Source organism: Heliangelus exortis, chromosome Z, assembly GCF_036169615.1.
Source record: "Heliangelus exortis chromosome Z, bHelExo1.hap1, whole genome shotgun sequence".
NCBI classification, from domain to species: Eukaryota; Metazoa; Chordata; class Aves; order Apodiformes; family Trochilidae; genus Heliangelus; species Heliangelus exortis.
This window is the reverse complement of record NC_092454.1, coordinates 11234829-11254364: the sequence shown is the minus strand read 5'-3', so window position 1 is coordinate 11254364 and position 19536 is coordinate 11234829. Positions and strand designations below refer to the sequence as shown.

General features: G+C 44.3%; 2 protein-coding genes across 7 annotated transcripts in view; one reads left to right on the top strand and one right to left on the bottom strand.

Annotated features, from left to right (window-relative positions):
* Positions 1-4275, top strand: part of PDZD2 (PDZ domain containing 2) — a 201353-nt gene extending 197078 nt beyond the window's left edge. For all 6 annotated transcript variants that reach the window (XM_071731274.1, XM_071731272.1, XM_071731273.1 and 3 more), the window contains one exon: positions 54-4275. In XM_071731274.1, coding sequence (XP_071587375.1) covers positions 54-220 — 167 coding nt within the window. In that variant the 3' untranslated portion in view covers positions 221-4275. The remainder of the gene's footprint in view (positions 1-53) is intronic.
* Positions 4276-9777: 5502 nt separating this feature from the next.
* PMAIP1 (phorbol-12-myristate-13-acetate-induced protein 1) lies at positions 9778-13257 on the bottom strand. Its single transcript, XM_071730856.1, has 2 exons — positions 12944-13257; positions 9778-12592 (listed from the first exon to the last, which is right to left on the bottom strand). Exons 1-2 carry the CDS (start codon positions 12993-12995, stop codon positions 12480-12482), a joined length of 165 nt encoding a protein of 54 aa, XP_071586957.1. The 5' UTR covers positions 12996-13257; the 3' UTR covers positions 9778-12479.
* Between the last annotated feature and the right edge of the window lie 6279 nt (positions 13258-19536).

Here is a 19536-nt window from a genome sequence, read left to right as displayed (position 1 = left end):
CTGTTTTGGGTTTTTTTTTTTCAACACTGACTTTTTTCCCCTTCTGCTCCTAGGTGGTGCTGCAGAGCAATCTGGAAACATCGAAGCTGGAGATGAAATTCTTGCTGTTAGTGGAAAATCATTACTTGGCCTCATGCATTATGATGCCTGGAACATTATTAAATCTGTGCCAGAGGGCCCTGTTCAGTTGCTAATCAGAAAAAACAGAACTTCAATATGAAGGAAGCACTACATCTAATCACACTTGCTAAGACTAAACATTTAAAACTGGCTAGAAGCTGTCTTTGTTTCTAAGGCCACACAGAAGTGTCTTAATGCTCTACAGAGAGGTGCTAAGAACCTTGAAGAATCACTGAGCAAGCATGTGATGATCATCATAAAATCTCACCTAATTATTGGGGATGAAGGAAGCCAAATGTTAGAGACATTTTTGTATTATGTGGCAGTTTTAATGGAACTTCAAGACCTCTCCTGGGTTTGATTTAAAGTATTTTGACTGAGATAAATAACACTGTGCCTGTCTGATATTTTTAGCATAGCATTGGGAGTTTAACTAGTTGTTGCCATCCTGTTGACAGGGATGGGTATTTAGACTGTACTATATCATGTAGCTGTAGTAAGACTTCAGGGCACATACTAAGGGTCTGGTCCTTTTTTGTTGTAATAAGAGAATGTCTGGAACAATCTCACTTTATTCTTCTAAGTGCAGTTTTGCTAAAAATGCATTACAAAAGAGTATAAATTTGCACAACTTCTATGCCCAAAACATGATCATTTTATTGCAACCTGAAAAATCCTCTTAAAACTGATGGACTAACTCACTACCTACCACAACTGAATCTGCACTTAGATGCAACTTGTATCTGAAAGCCCTTGGCAGTAATGTGGTAGGAGCCTGTAAGCAAGAAAATCATGTCCAACTAGTAGGTGATTGTCCACCAGGGTGTAGGCAGAGTTGTTAGTTGTGCTTAAAATGGGAGCAATAAAAATCGGGGTCTGAATTCTCAGATTTAGACTTCTAATGTTAGGCACCTTTAAAAATTGTATATTTTTTAAAAAGGGGATAATTTAGGTGCTGAGCACTTGCAGCTCCCGTAGGTTTCAGTGATCAGTACGTACATCTGGAAGCCAGGCTGCTTTTATTTGGCTGCAAGAGGTTTAAGGCTGCCCAGCTTGAAAAACTCAAGGCAGAAAGTAGTGGTTTAAGGATGGAGATTATAATAGATTAAATCTGAACTGGCCATATTTGTGGTGGCTTTTAATAACTCTTTCTTCTTTTCTCTTGTCCTGTATTTATTTTCACTTGTGTGAGAGTGGGCGAGGGTGTGTGTGTAAGATGCAAGTGTGCCCAACTGTGTCATGAAGGTGCTTATGCTGAGGGTTCTGAATGGTGAAACTGAAAACTGTTTAGATGGAAGAAACCCTGGTGTTAGATACAGAAAAACTAAAAGGGTTGCAATGCCACAGGCACTCTGTTTGAGTTTTCTCACCTCTACTCACAGTGGAGGTATCAGTAGTGGGCCATGCTTGCTGAGTGTTATTTATAGTGTGCTGGGTTGGGAGGAGAGTGTATGGGTGCAAGAGATTAGACTCTGATATTTCTCTTCCTACATCTGGAATAGCTGAACAACATTTAAAAAAAAGATACAGGAGGAAATGGGCCAGTGTCCTTATCAGCTGAGAGCAAGTTGTTTGTTCCAGAGTGCTCAGGTTGTTTGTCGCGTTAGGCTGGAGACTGCTGGCAACCGGCATGTCCAGGGTGAAAAGCACTCAGCCTGGAGCCAGTCCAAATATGAAGTGCTGCCTATGTTTCTAGTGAGTCAAGACACTACGTAGCTGTTACGAAAAGGTCTGGGCTTGTCACTTGGCCCTACCCCAAGATCATACTATAATTCAATTTATTTACATTTATTCAACAGTGCTTGGTGCAATTGCTTCCAGGTTAGCGGAGCACTCACTTTGGTTCATTTCTGTGTCAGCTTCATTAGACTGCAACTCTTGATGTGCAGGTGGAAAATTCAGTTCTGCAAGGCAACCTGAGACCAGACAGCAGAAGAGCTGTGCAGTGTTTGCCTAAAACTGAATAGATATAATTCTTTTTCAATGACATATTAGCATGTGAATGCAGGGGGAGATGCAGCTTTTTGTTACAGGAAAGGCAATACTGTATGTAGTCCTACAGCTGCTTGGCCTGCAGGATATCTGTTGAAACTGAGTCACGTTCAGTGCTGTGAAATGACTGTGGAGTTGAGTCCTCTGTGACCCAAGCTCAGCTGCTCTCTCAGGACTGGTCCTTGCCTCCTGTTACCTTCATGGTGGGAGAGGCTTCAGGAGGATGTGGCACTTGGGGTTGGAGGACCACACTTTACAGGCCTGTGTTGGGGTAAAAAGGGTTACCCCCACATATCTTCTGAAAAACAGGGAGAAGACAAAGGCAGTGACAATTAAATGGCAAGGCCTTGTTCAGGAATGACCAAAATCTGATTGTAGTAGCGTGTATAATAGATACATAAAATGCATGTGGCGTTTAATGCAGCATAGTGAATACATACCTGTATATGTATAATACGTACAAGTGCAGTACTGAGTTCTTGCTACTTTCATGTGGTAAATCACAGTTGTGTTTTAGGACTGGCATTTTTTTTCAGTCCACAGTTTAAAACTTTGAGGTTCCAACAGAGGGAGGCATATGTCTCCCTTGCTCCGAAGAGCTCAAAGGTAAAGTCCATTTTGTAAATTAAAGTTAATTTGAGGTGTCTTAAGATTATAGGTGGTAAATATTTTCAGAGCTTATTTGCAGGTACTGTTCATTGTGAGTGATTTAGAAGGCTTTAATTTTTCAGTAATCAAATACTGTTCAGTATTTTATTTTACATGCACGTAGCTATGTGTTGGCTGAGTAACAGCAGATGGGGATTTTTGTGTGTGATTCAGTAGTGGCTATAATTTATAGGTTTAATGTTTTAAGTCTGATAGTTACTATGAGTAGAATGATACATTTCTCTACTAACATTACAGCCAGAAAGAAAATAGTATTTAACCCTGATTGTTTCTGTTCCTGAAAGTTGGTTGTTTTTTTTTTTGTCAAAGAATAAGGAACATCTTTACTGATGCTACCAGTGTTGATATGATTAGCAGTTCCTGGTGTTTCTTTTTGGGTGACATCTCTCATAAAAGCCCCAGGATTTATGCGATATGGGTCTGCTTTCTTTACAAGCAGAATGGATAGGCCGAACAGGCGTAGTGAAAATTAGGTTACGCACCTGGCAAAGAAAATGTTGTTTTTCTGAGAGCCTAGTCACACCAAAATGACAAGGGTGTTGCATTAGTTCATCAGGATTCAGTAGGTTCATGAGCATTTTTGCCCTTCTTGTCTGCATATGAGTCCTTATGGTGATTCTTGCCATGCTGGAGGGTTGGCCAAGTTCTAGAACTCTGTGGAGACATACAACTGCATCTTGGAAGCCAAAAAAATCAGGATGAAATTATGGGCTGAGTCCACAACTATTCACCAGGGATCTGATAGCATTCTAGATAAGGCAAATTTGCTCCCAGATGGAGGGGGCCCAGTGGAAGCTTTGATGCTTCTCAGCCTGGGGCAGCTCAGGGTTCACATCCCAGATACGAGAATGGGCTCCGGTGCGATAATGCCATTGCATATTCTGCAGCCTTTTTTACCTGGAAACTCTTTCCAGCTTCTGTGGGGATTGCATCTATACTAAAAACTGTGAGATTAGGCCTAAATTAGGGAGGGGGCAACATCTGATCATTTTTGTGCTAAAAAGAAATAATAAATGAGGGCAGGTAAGCGTTAACGGACTGTAGAGTGATTCATATTTTCTAATGATCCTTCTCTAAAATTAATCATAGTTAATATTCTGCAGTGGATCTTGTTAAAATCTGAAGGAAGTATTCCCAGATGGTAATGATTACCTGCTTCTACATTTATGGTATGTTAATGTATACGTGGCAATATTCATGAGGAGTAGCCTAGATCATGTGAGCAACTGGGATCCCACTCTAGGTAGGCTTTGTGTGTTAGGCCAATACACTTACTGTATGATATTGTATATTTACACTTTTATTTATATAAATAAAGCTTCTTTTAATGAAAACGGTTTAATATGCCTTGTATATTTTAAAAAAGTGAGTGCAATAACATGAAATAGATTGTACATTTTTCAATTTATTGTCTCTGTTATGTAAATCTGTATCGCCATAAACTGTTTTGTTTGGGTTTTTTAGTGATTTTGAAAATAAATGGTATCCTTAGTACTCCTAGATACTTAATTCTGTTACACTGGAGTCTGTCTGGTCCACGGTTGGAGATGGCCTCACAGGGACAAGGTTGACCTGGAGACTACAGTTAAAGACTTAGGTATTAATGCTGTCCAGATGTGCATCTAGGCTGCTAAATACCATCTAAGCAGTTAAGTATCTACGCTGGTAAAATACCACTTTCTAGGAACTGCTGTTCGGTGTAGAGGGCTATTGCAAAGAAGTGTTAGGTGTTTTGTAGGACCTGCTTTGGTATCTTAGAAGATGTACTTTGCTTTTTCTTGCCCCTTTACAAGGACAGTGCTGATGGCAAGGGTGAAATGCAGAGTTTTCATCAAGAGCAAAAGTCTCTGGAGCATGTTGCCTATAAATTGTACCTACTGCCCAGCCTCTGGGCTGTAAAGTAACAGGTTGTATATGTGTGGAATATGTATATAAGACTAGTCCTAAATCAGTATGTTCATTCTTTTATCCACCCTGGGGGTAAATTCCTCCCCCAAAGCAAAACAAACCAACCAAACAAAACAGAAACAAAAGCCACCACTACCACAACTAACAACAACTAACAAACAAAACCAAAGCAAACAAACAAAACAAGCAAAAACAAAAACAAAAAACCCAAACAAACAAAAACCCAACCAAAACTCCAGTGAGTGAACAGTATAGGCTGGAGGTAGTCTCTCTGGGTAGAGTGGAGCCAATAGTGGGAGGTGGAGACCATAACCTCCAAACTGGGGAAGTTCACATCAAGTGGGCCACCTTTTTAGAGACACAGCTGGCTTCACCATCCCTGCATGGCAGCTTCAAAGCAAACCAGTCTCCCAGAAAGACAGGGCAGCTCAGACAGCACGCTCCAGGTGCCCTCCCCTCGGCTGCTCTGACACGGGGAATGCGCCCACCCCAGGTCCCGCACTGCCTGGCAGCCCACAGGCACCTCAGCCTTTGCTGCCAGGTAGCAAATGCTGCATCTCGTTTTCCTGAGTGCATCAAACAGCCTGAAAGGGCCGGTTGGGCTTTTCTACGGTGGGAGGAAGGTCTATGCTTTCCCATTCTGGTGGCATAAGGGGACTTTCCCCTGTCTCCGGTGCTTTTTGCCCAAAAGCCTCGGTGTTTGCTTTCGGTTTTCTTCTGCAGATGCCTCATCATCGGGGTGCGAGTGAGCACGAGTCATGTGAGGAGAAAAAAAGAAACAACAAAAAACATCAAAAACAAAACAGCATTTCTGCTGAATAACCCTGCTCTGCAGAAGGGGGTGACGGGAAAGAACCTGTACCAGACGGGAAAAGGAGAAATATTGCAGCAACTCAAGTGCCCCATCTGCTTTGTGATCCCTTTTGCGTCATGTCCCTCTCCCTTGCAAACAGCCATGATGAGGGACACCACAGGAGACACTACAAGGCATAAAACCAGTAGCATGGAAAGGAGATGGATGGGAGCTGTGGGATGGTGCATGAAGCCCTCTTGAGCTTGCTTAAGCACGTCTGTCCATGCCTGGGGCTTGGCTTCTCCCCAGGACTGCATGAAGAAGAGCAAAAGACACTTTTAGCCATTAAGATGTCCCCAATTTTCCTCTCCCCTGCTGTCATCAGTGCTGAGGCAGCCCAGCTCCTCTCCTTCAGTGACTCCCTTACATCCATCCTGTGTATCTGTTCTCCTTCCTAATGCCAACACTAGGCTAAACAGAGCTCAAGCCTCAGAGCAGTCTGGCTCTTACAAGATCAGTCTGAACAACTTTAAATAAAATCTTAAGTGCCCCAGACAGTGACTAAGTAAAGAGAAATATAGAAGAGAAAAGACGCAATGGACTTAATCCATAAATGGATTAGTACATCTGTCTTCATTTGCCCACTAAGATATATAAAGTGATAGAAATGACATTTTTTACCTGACTAAAGTTGTGTTCCATGGACCAGTCTTTTTCTGAAGGCCTTGAGGCATTGGGAAATGGGGAACTTTTAATCAGAAAGTCAGGAGAAGTTTGTAGTTTCAGGCATGGCTTGTTTTATTTTTTCGTCATTAACGTACAGGGCTCAGATCTAAATGAGGTAAGTATAGGCACTTACTTTGTTGATTGCAATCAGGTTATCATTCTACCTGAAAAGTTCTGGTTTATTTTTCTTTTTTTTGCTGTTGTTGTTTTTACTTCTCTCCTGTTCCCTGTTAGCATTACTGAGCACAATTTAATACACAAATAGAGTCCATGTGTCTCTGGTGTGGCTGCTTATGACTGAAAAAAACTCATCTATATTTCCTGGGATGTGTCAAAACTGCCACTTGATCACATTTGACTGAAGGCTGATAGTCACTGCCTCTGTCCCCATGCAGGGATGGTGTGAGGGAGAGCCCCCAGAAGGATGTTCCCCATGTCCCACCCCACAGCCAGTGGTGGAGCAGGAGCAGTGTCTGGGTGCACACTCGGGGGCAGTCACAGTGCAGAGCAGTGTTGTGGCTCTAATGACAAGGGGAAGGAAAACCTTCTCAGCCCTCGGCCCTGTACTGCACTTCCCAGGGCACAGAAGCCATGCAGGGTTAGCCCAAGAGATGTGGAGGGCATGTCCACCCCACTGCCTTCATGCTGCCAATCCCTTGGTCTCTCCTTGTCCTGGGCTGGAAGAGTCAGAGCTTTAGTCTAGTATTTGAAAGTTTTTGGTTTTTTTTTTCCTTTCCTATGCTATACTGGGTCATATAAGCTCTCTCACAGTACCTCTACCCAGTGTCCAGCACCCCTGTATCAGTAAATGCCTGGAAAGCAAGTGATGCTGCATTATCTAAGGCTGATCTCTACTGCTTCTGGTAGAAGAAATTGAATCATCTATCCTTGTCAAGGAGTATGGCTGAAATGGCCTATCAACAACTACCCTTAGCAAAAGCCCATTTTGGACTTTACCTTTACAAAGAAAGCCAGCCATGTCTTGCTCTTTCCATGTAGTTGTGCTCCTTGAAGCCCTTGACCTAACTAAAAATCTTCACAACTTAATGATGGCTACAATAATTTATAAACCTTTCCTTTTAAAAAATATCCTTCTCATCTGGTGATCATAAGAAAGAACATGTGATGCAAATAAATCCTTCCATGAAACAGAAATGTTTTTCAGTCCTGCTGTATGTAAAGATATGACTACAAGGATGTTTCCTGTCAATAAGGGTATTTTCTGAAGTTAGCCAGTGGTAAAACCAGAAACTTTTTTATTTTCTACTGGTAGTCCTACATGCACTGGCCTCACCTTTCTGTGCAACTGAATCAGGCTGATAGCACTGCAATGAGCAAACAACTTACATCAATCTGTAGTTATTCAAATTTTTCCCTACACAGTAAAGCCATTTCCTTGATGTGCTGACCATGCCATGGCACTCTGGAAAGCCCAGCTTCTGACGTCAAAAATCACCTCCCTGATTCCTGATCCTGGGCAGGAGGGACCTGGATGTGGCTTCATGCAATTGGCACAGCTCAGTTGCATCTCTTTTGGGAGCATGAAGGGGAAGATGCTTCCAGAAATCTGCCCTTCATCACATCCATCCTCTGCTCTGAGCTCCCCAGGTGGGTGCTGCAGCAGCGTCATGGTGGTAACACAAGGGGTGTGAGCATTCTGATAGCAGCTCCAAGGCCTCTTAACTGGCCTTACTCAGTGCTGCTCAAAGTAATTTTTTTTTTTGAGGTTTGCAGGTCAGCCTGCCCCATGCAGAAAGGTGCCTTGGCCCTGCAGGCAGTGCCTGTGGCACGGTGGAGCTGAAGACAAACCAAGTGGTGCTCCTAACATCCTTTCATGGGGAGGAAGGAATGACACCAAAGTCCCTGTAAGATGAAATGCTGAAACTTTTACTTGAGGTCACTGCCATTTCATGGGCTATCTCCAGCTGCTATCACATGCTTCCACGCTCAGTGAGATTTGCATTGCAAAGAGACCATGCATGAGAAGGGAGAGCAACAGCCTTGGTGTGGCCTGTTTCTTACACCATGGTCCAGACAAAATAATGATGCTTTTGTGTCAAGACCCTTGTTGACAGCTGTAGCAGCTTTTGGGACTATTGCTCAGTGGCAGTACCACCATCAGACAGTCACCTACTTCATGGAAACCCCTGCCAGACTGAAAGACAATACTTCATATCCCCCAGCCCTTCCCGTCCAGCCTCCTTGCGCCTCTACGGATGCACATCACATCCTCACACCATCTCAAGCAGGCTGGAGGAAAATCATAAAGTCAGTCCCTTCCAGCGGATTGTGCTAAAAATAATGAGCAGCATATGAGACATTGCTTAGCTGACGACTTAAAAAAACACCCTGAGGGGAAAGAGGGAAGGAGGGAGGTGCTGTCTGTTGTCTAGCAATTTGTTTAGGAAATACCACTTGTGCATTCAATCTCAGGTGTGAGAGTGTGAGCTGGCAAAGGGGATGAGGTTGCTTTTCACCTGAGTGAGCACAGGGTGAACGTGACCCAGGGATGCACATGTTGGTCTCCAAGTGCCATGGTTAATGGGGAGCACTGCAGGGCGGCAACTCCGGCAGTTTGCTTGAGCAGGTGGGTTTGTTTTGTTTTGTTTTGTTTTGTTGTTTTTGATATCAGGTGCTTGCATGTGAGTCAGGCACCTTCAGACAGCAATGCCATGCCCCAGTGATGGGGTAATTTTTTTTTTTCCCCTTCCCTTTAGAAAGAAGGCAGCCACAAGAATAATGCTCTGGCAGTGACCTGCCTGGACAGGGGCCAGACCCCAGCAGCAGTGAATGAGGGTGCCTGGATGTTTTCACAAGGCTGATGAGTCTTATGAGTGTAATTTGCTGGTGGAGCTGTGAAAATACATCACCTATTGTAGCACTTGGCACAAGGCCTTTTTAGGACAGCTTTGCTGGTGCTCCTTGAAACAAAAGCTCTTCCAGCCTTGTGGTGGTTTGACTCTGGCTGGATGGTATTTGCCCATCAAAACTGCTCTAAAACTGCCTGCCTCAGCTGGACAGGGGAGAAAAAAATAAAGAGTTTATACATCGAGATGAGGACAAGGAGGGATAATTCTTGGATTTAGGGCAACAAAGCTGGTGAAAGGTCTGTAAAGCAAACCTTGTGAGGCTAAGAGAGCTGGGGCTATTAAGTTTGAAGATGAGAAGGTCAAATTCTATATTCATGTCTGCCTGCATTGAAGACAAACCCCTTAACTTTGGTGTTTGCCCTTCACCAGTCCCCAAGGATTCTCTTCTTCAAAGCTGCAACATTTCTGCTGGAGGGCACGGGGCCCTTGATACCACCCAACAGTTCTTCAGGCAGTAGTTATTACAAAATATTATAATAGGTGTCCCAGCTTCCTATTTTGAAGTTCAAAGATATGGTTATGTCTTGTGCTCTTAAAGACAAAAGTTAAAGCCTTACTCCTACTTCATTACTCCCAATGCATACCTGCTGGCACCCTGATGTTGCCCTAGTGTGCATCCACCTGCTGACTTGGACGTATGGAAGAAATTTACATAATATCATCCACCAAAAACTCCAGAGTTATAACAAGAGTGACTCATTTTGCTCGCAAACATTTTGTTATTTATTATCTCGGCAAGAATTCAAGACATACGTGCATGCAGTGCGCAGTAAGAGATCTGGCCCATGTCCAGAATGGGCCTTAAGAAAAACAGACTCGTGTTGATACAGTCATATAGCAGATATTTGGCAGAAGTAACAAAAGGAATCCTACAGAGGTCATCAGCAAACACTTGCTCATATACAGGCACTGATAACTTGGATCTAAGTCTTTCCTGAGCTGCTGGTGAAGGGAAACACAAAAAGTCTCACAAAAATCAAACAGTTTTTGCATATATACACAGAAAAACACTGCATTAACACTTAACTCAGCTATCCCCATGACAATGCATTTATTTCATGACAATCATGTGTGCTACAGCCTGAAGAATTGGATGGGTTCTATGAAGCCCACACCTTATCTCCTATTGAATTTCAAAGCAGCATATATTGAGCAGAACACTTATTCAAATACATTTCAGGTACTATGTGAATGCTAATGCTGAGTTTTCCTGAGAGTCACAGCCATGCACAGTCATGGTTTAGCTTCCTAGATAAAGATTCCAAGACTACACCAAGCCTAGGATACATCTAGGGCCCTTCTGTTGAGGTCAGGGCTGCCTTAGATGAAGATCTTTGCCAAACTGCACATGGTGCTATCCTGGGAGCTGTTGTTCAGCTGACCAGGATTTACTTTGCATTTATTTATTTTTAATACCTGAAAAAGCAACCTCTGAATGTGTCAGAGAAACATGTTACTTTGCAGTACTAAGACAAATAACAACTATTATTGAAACATCACATTCTCACTGAAAAGGTTATTAGCTGGCTTAGAGGAGTAGGGAACTGTGCATGTGGCTCAAGCCAATGGCAAAGCTCCCATTAACACTGGGATGGAGTTAAATTCTCCATGCAGAAAGCAGGTGAAGTCAGACAGCTTCTGCTTAGTGAAACCAGTGACAAGTAACAGCCATACACAGTTGGTTTTGACAGGGTGACCGGAACTATGTAATGACAGTTTTTCAAAGGCAGATTCAGAAGAACTAACTGTAAATTAATTATAAATACAAATTCAGTATGAGGCAGGAAAAAATACAGTCTAAACAGACCCAGATTTCAGAGGGTGCAACTGTGCAGCGTTATACAATGCAAATGCACTTACATACAATGTGAGTTAAGAGACTGAACTTTGACCATTGACCTAAGAAGTAGCCATGAAGTGTGATCAGCTTCAGCCATTTTCTTGCTAGCTTGCACCATGAAAAATATACTGTTTAGGATCATGTTTTATATGAATTGACTATCAGAGTTACTATCTGCCTTGACAACAATCACCATGCTTAATTCAGCTCCTCTGAAGTCAGCTAAGGGTAATAACCCTTCAGAGAGCTAGGCATAATGCATCATCATCCCCTGGATATGCTACAGCAGCTTCATCATTCCAGAAACAAAGTGATTTTGCCATGAAATGAAATGGAAAAACAGAAGTACATAGGGAAGAACCTTCACTTGGGAGTATAGTGAAACATTCAGAAATCTATACTGACTGTAACATTCAGTTCTATTGATATTATTTTTTCAAAGAGAGGTAGTTGCTTTCTTTGAATAAATAACATTCTGAAGGAAACCTGAGATTTAGTTCGGATTCAACTTTAAGATCTAATTCTATTGAAGAGTTGTTTTGTTACTTATAAAGGCACAGCTACACCCTCAAGAAATTCTTTGTAATGTTGAAAGATTCCTTCCACCAAACACATATATCTCAATATCTGTATTTATGTAATATATATTCATATATATATATATCTATACAAAACTTATATAAGGTTATAAGAAAGCATGCTTCCCTCTGTGTTGCATGATGTATTGCCATTATTACCTGAACACATTCTTCTTTCTTCTAGTTAATATAACGTATTGGTATGTCATGCTTTAAACATTTTTCATACTATTTTTGAGCCTAGCAAGTATCATTCAATTAATAGTTCCGTGAAATACTCATTTCACAGACGAGGCACACATATTCGTATTTTATAAATATATATCATGTATATGTACAAATATATACATATGTACAGACTAGAACTCTGCAACATCATGTTAATTCATAGAACTGTAATTTTTAGTCTACAAAGCAACATCCTGTAACAAATAACCTTACAGTAAAGATAGTGGTTTACTTAACGAAAGAAATAATCCCACCACCAGATCCTTGTCCCTCAGAATCCATGCATTAGAAAGCAAAAGCAGTCAGAAACCAAGCAACTGGCTTTTGCCTTATGAATCATGATCCCAGGTTCCAAGACATTGACACCATTTTTGTGTTCTTCCCAATGGTGGTCCAAGCTCCTCGATGAAATGTAGCCATGGGATGCGAGGACCAGAAGGCACTCAGGAAAAACAGGTTCCTGGAAATCATCTCAGAGCAAGCAGAAGGGCATGTTTTGTCTTGCCCCAAGTCTCCCCATCACATGGTGGGGAGCTCTGCCCATTGCTATCTTTTTTTCCAGCGGGCATTCATACACCAATATTGCTACAATATTCTTCAAAGAAACCATATGGCGACAGCCATCCCTGAGCGGCTACAGGCAGCAAAATAACAGTGCAAAGAACTCTCTTCATCTTCTAGTGTTAGAGAAGTCTCTTGTTTCAAATCCACAAAGGTCCTTCCCAGCTTCTCAGCGAGCTGTGTCCCGGGGGACATCACGTTTCCGGGAAGAACAGCTTCCTGAGGAGGTTCAGGATCTTCTGCCGCAGGTTCCACTTGTCGCCGATCCAGCGCAGCTGCAGGGCGCACTCCGCAACCACCTCCCGCTCTGTCAGGGCACACGCACAGCGGTCAGCCACCCGCACCGCCGCCTGCCCACCCAGATTTAGTTTCTGATTTAATGGAATCTTAGAAATAACGGGTTTCGGTGGCTTTTTTTGTTTGTTTTTTGTTTGTTTGTTTGTCTTGTTTTGTTTTCCAATTTTCTTCCCCCTTTTTTTCTCAGTATAAACCCAACTACTACCAGCACCATCTATACCACCCCTCGTGGTCCACACGGGCGACCGCAGCCCTGTCGCTGCCCACTCCGTTTCCCTAGTGCTGGAGCTGGAGGGAAGGATAGAGCATCTCTCGTCCCCCCACATTCCCACCTCACCCTGATCCCTACACCCTGCTGTACCTGCGGGAGCGGCGGGCTGTGCGGTCTTGCGCTGGGTCCTGCCAGGCATCATCGCGACGGTTCGGCACGGTTCCTGAGGGGCGGTTTATTGCTTCGTGGGGCACAGCTTGGCACGGCACGTCCCGGTGGAGCACAGATCAGTGGGGCACGGCTCGGTGGGACAACACAGAACGGCACGGGTAGGTGTGCCACGGCTCGGCGGCGGCAACGGACTGCGGGCGGGAAGCGCGGATCTGGGCCCTAATAGCGGCGGGCCGGCGGGGCTTTCCCCGCGCTGACATGTGGTACGGAGTGGGAATCCCGCCTTCCCCCCGCCTCCCTCCCGGAGAGGGCGGGCAGGCGGTGGCGTGCCGGAGCGCGCCCTGGGCCAAGCGGAACCGGGGGAGGGCGGTGCGGACAGCGCCTCCGCAGCGGGGCGGGACGGGGACAGGAATGGAGGGTGATGGAACAGGTGGGGGATGGGATGGGCTTCGGTACAGGGAGGCGGAGGTGTGGGGATGGGCTTGTGGAGAGGGTGGGGAAGGCGCTGCGGAGGGACCTGGACAGGCTGGATCGATGGACTGAGGACAGTTGTGTGAGGTTCAGCAAGGTCAAGGGCCGGGTCCTGCACTGGAGTCACAACAATCCCAGGAAATGCTACAGGCATAGGGAAGAGTGGCTGGAAAGCTGCCCAGAGGAAAAGGATCTGCGAGTGCTGGTCAACAGCAGCCAGTGTGTGCCCAGGTGGCCAAGAAGGCCATCAGCCTTTTATCACCAATAGTGTGGCCAGCAGGAGTAGAGCAATGATGGCCCCCCTGGACTTGGGACTGGGAGGCAGCACATTTTATCCTGTGTTCAGTTCTGGGCCCCTCATTACAAGAAGAACATTGAGGGACTGAAGGATGTCCAGAGAAGGGAAACAATGATGGTGAAGGGTCTGGAGAGCAAGTCTTAAGAGAAGCGACTGATGGAACTGGGGTTGTTTAGTGTGGAGAAAAGGAGGCTGAGGGGAAACCTTATCGGTCTTTACAACTACCTGAAAGCAGGTTGTAGCCAGGTGGGGATCAGTCTCTTCTCCCAAGTAACAAGCAAGAGGACAAGAGGAAATGGCCAGCAGAGGTTCAGGTTGGCTATTAGGAATTGTTTTTTCTCCAAAAAGCTTGTCAGACACTGGAGCAAGTTGCCCCGGAAAGTGTTGGACTCACCATCCCCAGAGGGATTTAGAAGATACAGAGATGTGTTGTTTAGGGATGTGGTTTAGTGTTGGGACTTGGCAATGGGCCAGTGATTGGTTGGTCTTGGTGATCTTACAGGTCTTTCATAGCCAAAACCATTCTTTGTGCTTAAGTAAGAGGAAACAGAGGAATAAGATGGGCTCCTGGTGATTCAGGAGAATTGGAGGGATGGGGTTTGCACCTTCTGGCAAGGGAGAGAAGGAGGGGTGGGATATGCTTCCACTAGATAAGGAGAGAAGGGAGGGCAGTCTGTATTTGTGGTGGTATATAAGAGATGGACAGTGTTGTGTTTGTGCTGAGGAAGAGGAGGTGAAGGAATGGGGTGTGCTTGGACAAGCAGAAGCAAGGAAAGGTGTGTGCTTGTGGTGGGCAAGAACACATGGAGGGATGGGTTTGTGTGTTTCTAGCCAGCAGATGCTCCTGATACTGTGCTGTGTGTGGTATATTTAAGGTGATGGTGACCTTGGCCTCAAGCAAGTCATAGGGAAATTAGAAGGCCCATATAATGTGCTGTTTGCAACTTACAGCTTCCCTGCTGCTGCTGGATCTTCAAGCAGTACTTCAAGCAGTACTTGAACCACGTGTCAGTGGCTGACACACACTGGGGTGTGCTTACCTGCATTTGCTGTAATGTTAGATGTTGCTTTTTACAATAAACAACATCAAGTTACCCTTGTGACTTTGTGATTGTCACACAGTCTTGGGAGATCTGCCAGTGATATGTGAGTCACTCCTCTGTCTCCTCTCTTGTAGAGTTGATATTGGTTCAGTGGCACGGAAGGACAAGTTTATGTTTTTAGGGGGAAATGAAAACAGCTTCAGGTAAAGAAAGCAGAGATGGCCCAGATATAACAAAGAACTGATTTGTGGCTAAAACTCAGTAAATGCCAGCCTCCGACAATCAGAACACATCTTCAAGAAGGAAGAGATGTTGTGATATAATACAGACCCATGAGGGGAGTCAAGAAGATGTCAAGAAGTTCTTTTCTGTGGGACAGGAGCCTCTAAGTCAAGTGACTAGAAATGCTGATTACTCCAAAATCTATCAGAAACCCTTTCCCCTGCGTATTTGCTGGAAGTAATGGCTGAAAGAGGGCTGTGATTTCTCTCCCTGCAGAGGGAACGTCAGCCTTACTGGTGCCTGGTGGCAGGCAGAGCACACAGAGATGATGGGGGGCTGGCATGTGGGAGAGGCAGCAGTGCTGGCTCACACCCAGGGTGTTTCTCAGGGTGAGATGTCCAAACGAAGGCTAAAGCTGGATGAGACTCTTGCATGGCCATTCTCAAATGGGTGGCTGTGTGCTCTCTGTGATGGCATCCCACAGTGCACTCCCACTTCGCTGAGTTGTGACCTGTGGTCTGAGCAGCTTAGCTTGGCCACAGTGGGTTTTCTGATGTTTTTGAGAATGCCTTCATCTCTCACTCCTTGGTATATAACCTGTATGGCATATAGGCTTATTTGCTTGACTCTGTATGTTAAGGATTTCTTTTCAGCTGTGTGAACACCTCAGTTTGCAACCCAGACCTGTCCAGGGAGAGCTGCTCTTTGACAGTACCATTCCTCTTACATAAGAAACCATTTCTTCAAAACAAGTTTGTTGGCTTTTTGGTGGCAGGAAGGCAGCTAAACAGCTGAGGAATATGTCAGGCTGCATGACATGCCATACCATACCGTCATGGTGGATGTGCTGTTTTTCTGCCTTACACCTTTCTCTTTAGATGAAAGTAGACCTGCACCAGCTCCAGATCTGGCCCACCTTCCTGCAGGGTTTTATTGGTGTGTGACGGATCACAGTCCGTTAAGGTGGGAGCAGCCCATGGCGGGGCCGCTGCCAATTATAGGATTGCACAACAGGGACGGAGCAAAAAAAAAAAGTCCATTGTGGTTTCAAGCTGCCAACACGCTCTGACGTTTTTTTGTTTCAGTTCCCTTAAATAAAGCATTATAGTTGTGGGAAGCACAGGCCTCTGGGAAGCTGCATGACAAGAGCAACAACAAAAGATATTTCTTGTCATGGTTCCACCAAACAGGACTAGAGGTCACCAGGTGGGCACAGCCATGGCTGGGGAGCACAGCAGCAGCCCAAAGAGCACAAGCCTCTCAGGGCACTATTGCAGTTCATTCCTGTTTAACATAATTTAAAGTTGGCACAATTACACAGCTGAGAAGGGAGAATCATCTTGAGATAACGTGCCCCAAACTCTGCTGGTGTCTGGGTGAAACAATCTAACCAGGAACACGTTGAAAGCTGACACGTGATGGACTTTCAGCCTCGGCAGGCAGATTGGCTGAAAGGAAAACGACTTTTGCTAAAAAGAAATCGAATGTTGCAAAAATGAAATCAAGAGTAGGCAAAAAAAGGAAACTAGCTGTTTTTTCTCTGAACTCAGTTATTTGTGCTGAATCAGCTTTAAGCTGTTTCTGTGCCTCCCTGTAAGATCTTAAACAGATCTCTTGGTTATTGTAGTTTGTCTTCTCATCTTCCCAAGGCTGTCTGCTGTTGACAGCTCCTATGTTAACTGAGCAGCTGCTTGTTTCTCCCTCTCCCTTTTCCTGTTTCTGCAGACCACAGGGTCGGCAGTTTCTGCTGATCCCTGCGGGTTCCAGGACCCGAGCAGGAAATTCGCTGCTTCTGGCAGGAGCACAAGCCAAAGGTCATTTCAGGAAAGCATAGCAGGGTGTGGCTGCACAGAGCAGAGGTGATGATGGCCTTGGCAGGATTTTTTTTTTTTCTTTTTTCTTTTTTTTTTTTTTTTTCTTTTTTTCTTTTTTTTTTTTTTTCCTTTCCCCATTTCTGAGCTCTTAACTCTCTCATTTGCTCTCTTTTGACACCTTTCTTCCAGGGATCTCTCTCACTGTTGTAAGCAAAGCTTCATAAATCCTCAAGCCTTAAACATTAATCTCAACTTCACTTTTCAAGGAAAGGGCTTTGTTCTGTGTTTGCAGTTTTACTGTGGCAGCTGCAGCAGAGCTTCAGCCTTCAGCAGCTGCCGCTATGCTGCCAACACCTCCACTATGTTAAAGGAAGAAGTCAGTGAAGATTTAAAAGTTAAGTTAAAGACCTCAGGTAATATCACTTTGAGGTGCTTGTGTGATACAGCCCCAGACAGGAAATAAACTAAGGAGACCTGCCTGCTTAGATGTAGACCCTCCCCCCTAGTGTATAAATATTATCTGCTGTTTAAATATTACCTAATGGCCCTACCACTAATTCTTAGACTGTCCCTAATACTGTTGTCTCTTGCTTGCTTCACTTGAAAGCTTAAGCATACAATTTTCATAGCAAAAGGTGAACTACATGGCTTCATATATCACAGTCCTCTCTCATGGGCAGAGGCATGAACACCTATCTTTTCCTACGTGACAAGCAGGCTGCATTAATTAATTATAGCAAAATGCTTTGGAAAGATGACTCACATGAGTCTGATGAGTTGCCCACCAAAGCCAGGGTGGGTAAAGCAGTTTTCCTACTAACTGCAGTAACATTTGATTGGGGATCAGGTTGGACAGCAGAGCTCCTCCTTGTTATAGCTGGAGTGTCAGATGGTTTATATTGACTGTGGGGTCTTTCATCAAGAAGTAACTGTGAGGAAGTTTAGTTGACTTAATTTTCCTGGTCTTAGGTTGTTATACACTCAGTTCTAAATGAGCCGGGACAGATTATCTGGTGAGCTGTACTTTCTGCAAAAGCAGAAAGCAAAGACACTGAAGGTGACTCCTGGTAAGGTTGCAAGTCACCAAAAAGCTTCTTGAAGAGCCAAAAATCATGTAAGAGAGGGGAAAATTTACTAGATAGCTTGCTAAGTGGGTTTTAGCACTGTTGAAGATGAAAATGTCCTCATAAAGGTCAGTCTTTTCAATGTCTACCCCGAAGAAGTAGATATTAGTAAAGTAAATATTGGCACTGATATCTGGCTGTTTATCAGGCTGGTGGAATATTTGTTGAAGAACTCTCCTCTCTGTGCGTAGGTGTCTTTGCAAACGCCAAGCATACTGTTAGCACAGCTGTGCCATCAGTGCTGGGTTTTTGCAGAAGTCCTCCCTTGAATGGTGACTATGATTATTTCCTGTCTTGCTATCTTTGCTGAGCATTTGAATGTGCTCAATTTCTGGAATTCATCTTTGCTTGCTGCTCTGCTAGATCTTATTCAGTCTCTGGCTACCTTCTTTTTTCCCTGTGCCTTACACCTCCTCTGCACTTGGTCAGAATTTTTGTGTATAGTCAATGCAGCAGATGTGGACCTTAAAAAAAAAAAAAAAAAAAAGGGAAATCCCATATGTGAGACACTTGGAACTTTCCTGGCATGCCTGTGCCTTGCAGCTGAGCCAGCAATCTGGTAACCCACGCAGGGCTCATTATTGGTCTCTTGCAGTGAATCACTGAAGTCTAACAGGGGAATTAAGGAATCCACAGGAGCTCTGCTGGACACTGGTTAAGGTGACTTGGGATTCTCCATGTGGTGTGGAGCTGGTCCTCAGGTGCTGCAGTATCTCTCTTGTACCCTTCCAATTCTCTTCAGCTGGGACAGGAGCTATTTTATCCCAACTTTTCAGACTATTCTGAACTATATTTTCTCCAAGCTGGGTTCTGGATATGCTTTGTAGAAATGATCTCCAATTGGATAAAGAATCACTTAGTGACCCTAAATCCCACAAAGCAGGTTTAAATTGGAAAAGGTTTTAGCTTAGGAGCTTCAGGCAAAAGGTGAGTGGAAGTAACAGGAGGTGGGCACTGAGCCAAGGTGGAACAGTATCTTTTGTGAAACATTCTGCTATGAACTTTTTAGGGCTTTACTGTGAAGGTAAGAACCCTGCATTTGGAAAAAAGACACTGTATGTTCAACATTATGAGAATGTATAGGATCTCCTCTATAACTTGAAATATAAAATCATAGTATCATGGAATGGTCTGGATTTGAAATAACCTTCAAAGCTCCTCTCATCCAACAACAACCTGCAATGAGCAGGGACATCTTCATCTAGGCCAGATTGCTCAGAGCCCTGTCCAACCTGACCTTGAATAAATCCAGGGATGAGGCACCTACCACCTCTCTGAACAACCTGTGCCAGTGTTTAACTACCCTACTAATAAAAAATGTCTACACATATAGTCTAAATCTCCCCTCTTTTTGTTTAAAACCATTCCCCCTTGTCCTATCACAAAAGGCCCTACTAAAGTCTGTCCCCATCTTTCTTAAAGCCCCATTTTAAGTACTGAAAGGCCACAATAAGGTCTCCCTGGAGCCTTCTGTCTTTTTCCAGCTGAACAACCCCAGATCTCTCAGCCTGTCCTCATAGGAGAGTTCCTTCATCCCTCAGATCATTTTGGTGGCCTCCAGACATGCTCTAACAGGGTCTTTCTGGTGCTGAGGACCTCA

Coding starts and splice junctions, on each gene's coding strand:
- PMAIP1 (XM_071730856.1), bottom strand. CDS start 12,995: ATGATGCCTGGCAGGACCCAGCGCAAGACCGCACAGCCCGCCGCTCCC. Junction 12,593..12,943: donor ACAGCCCGCCGCTCCCGCAG/GTACAGCAGGGT, acceptor GTGCCCTGACAG/AGCGGGAGGTGGTTGCGGAG.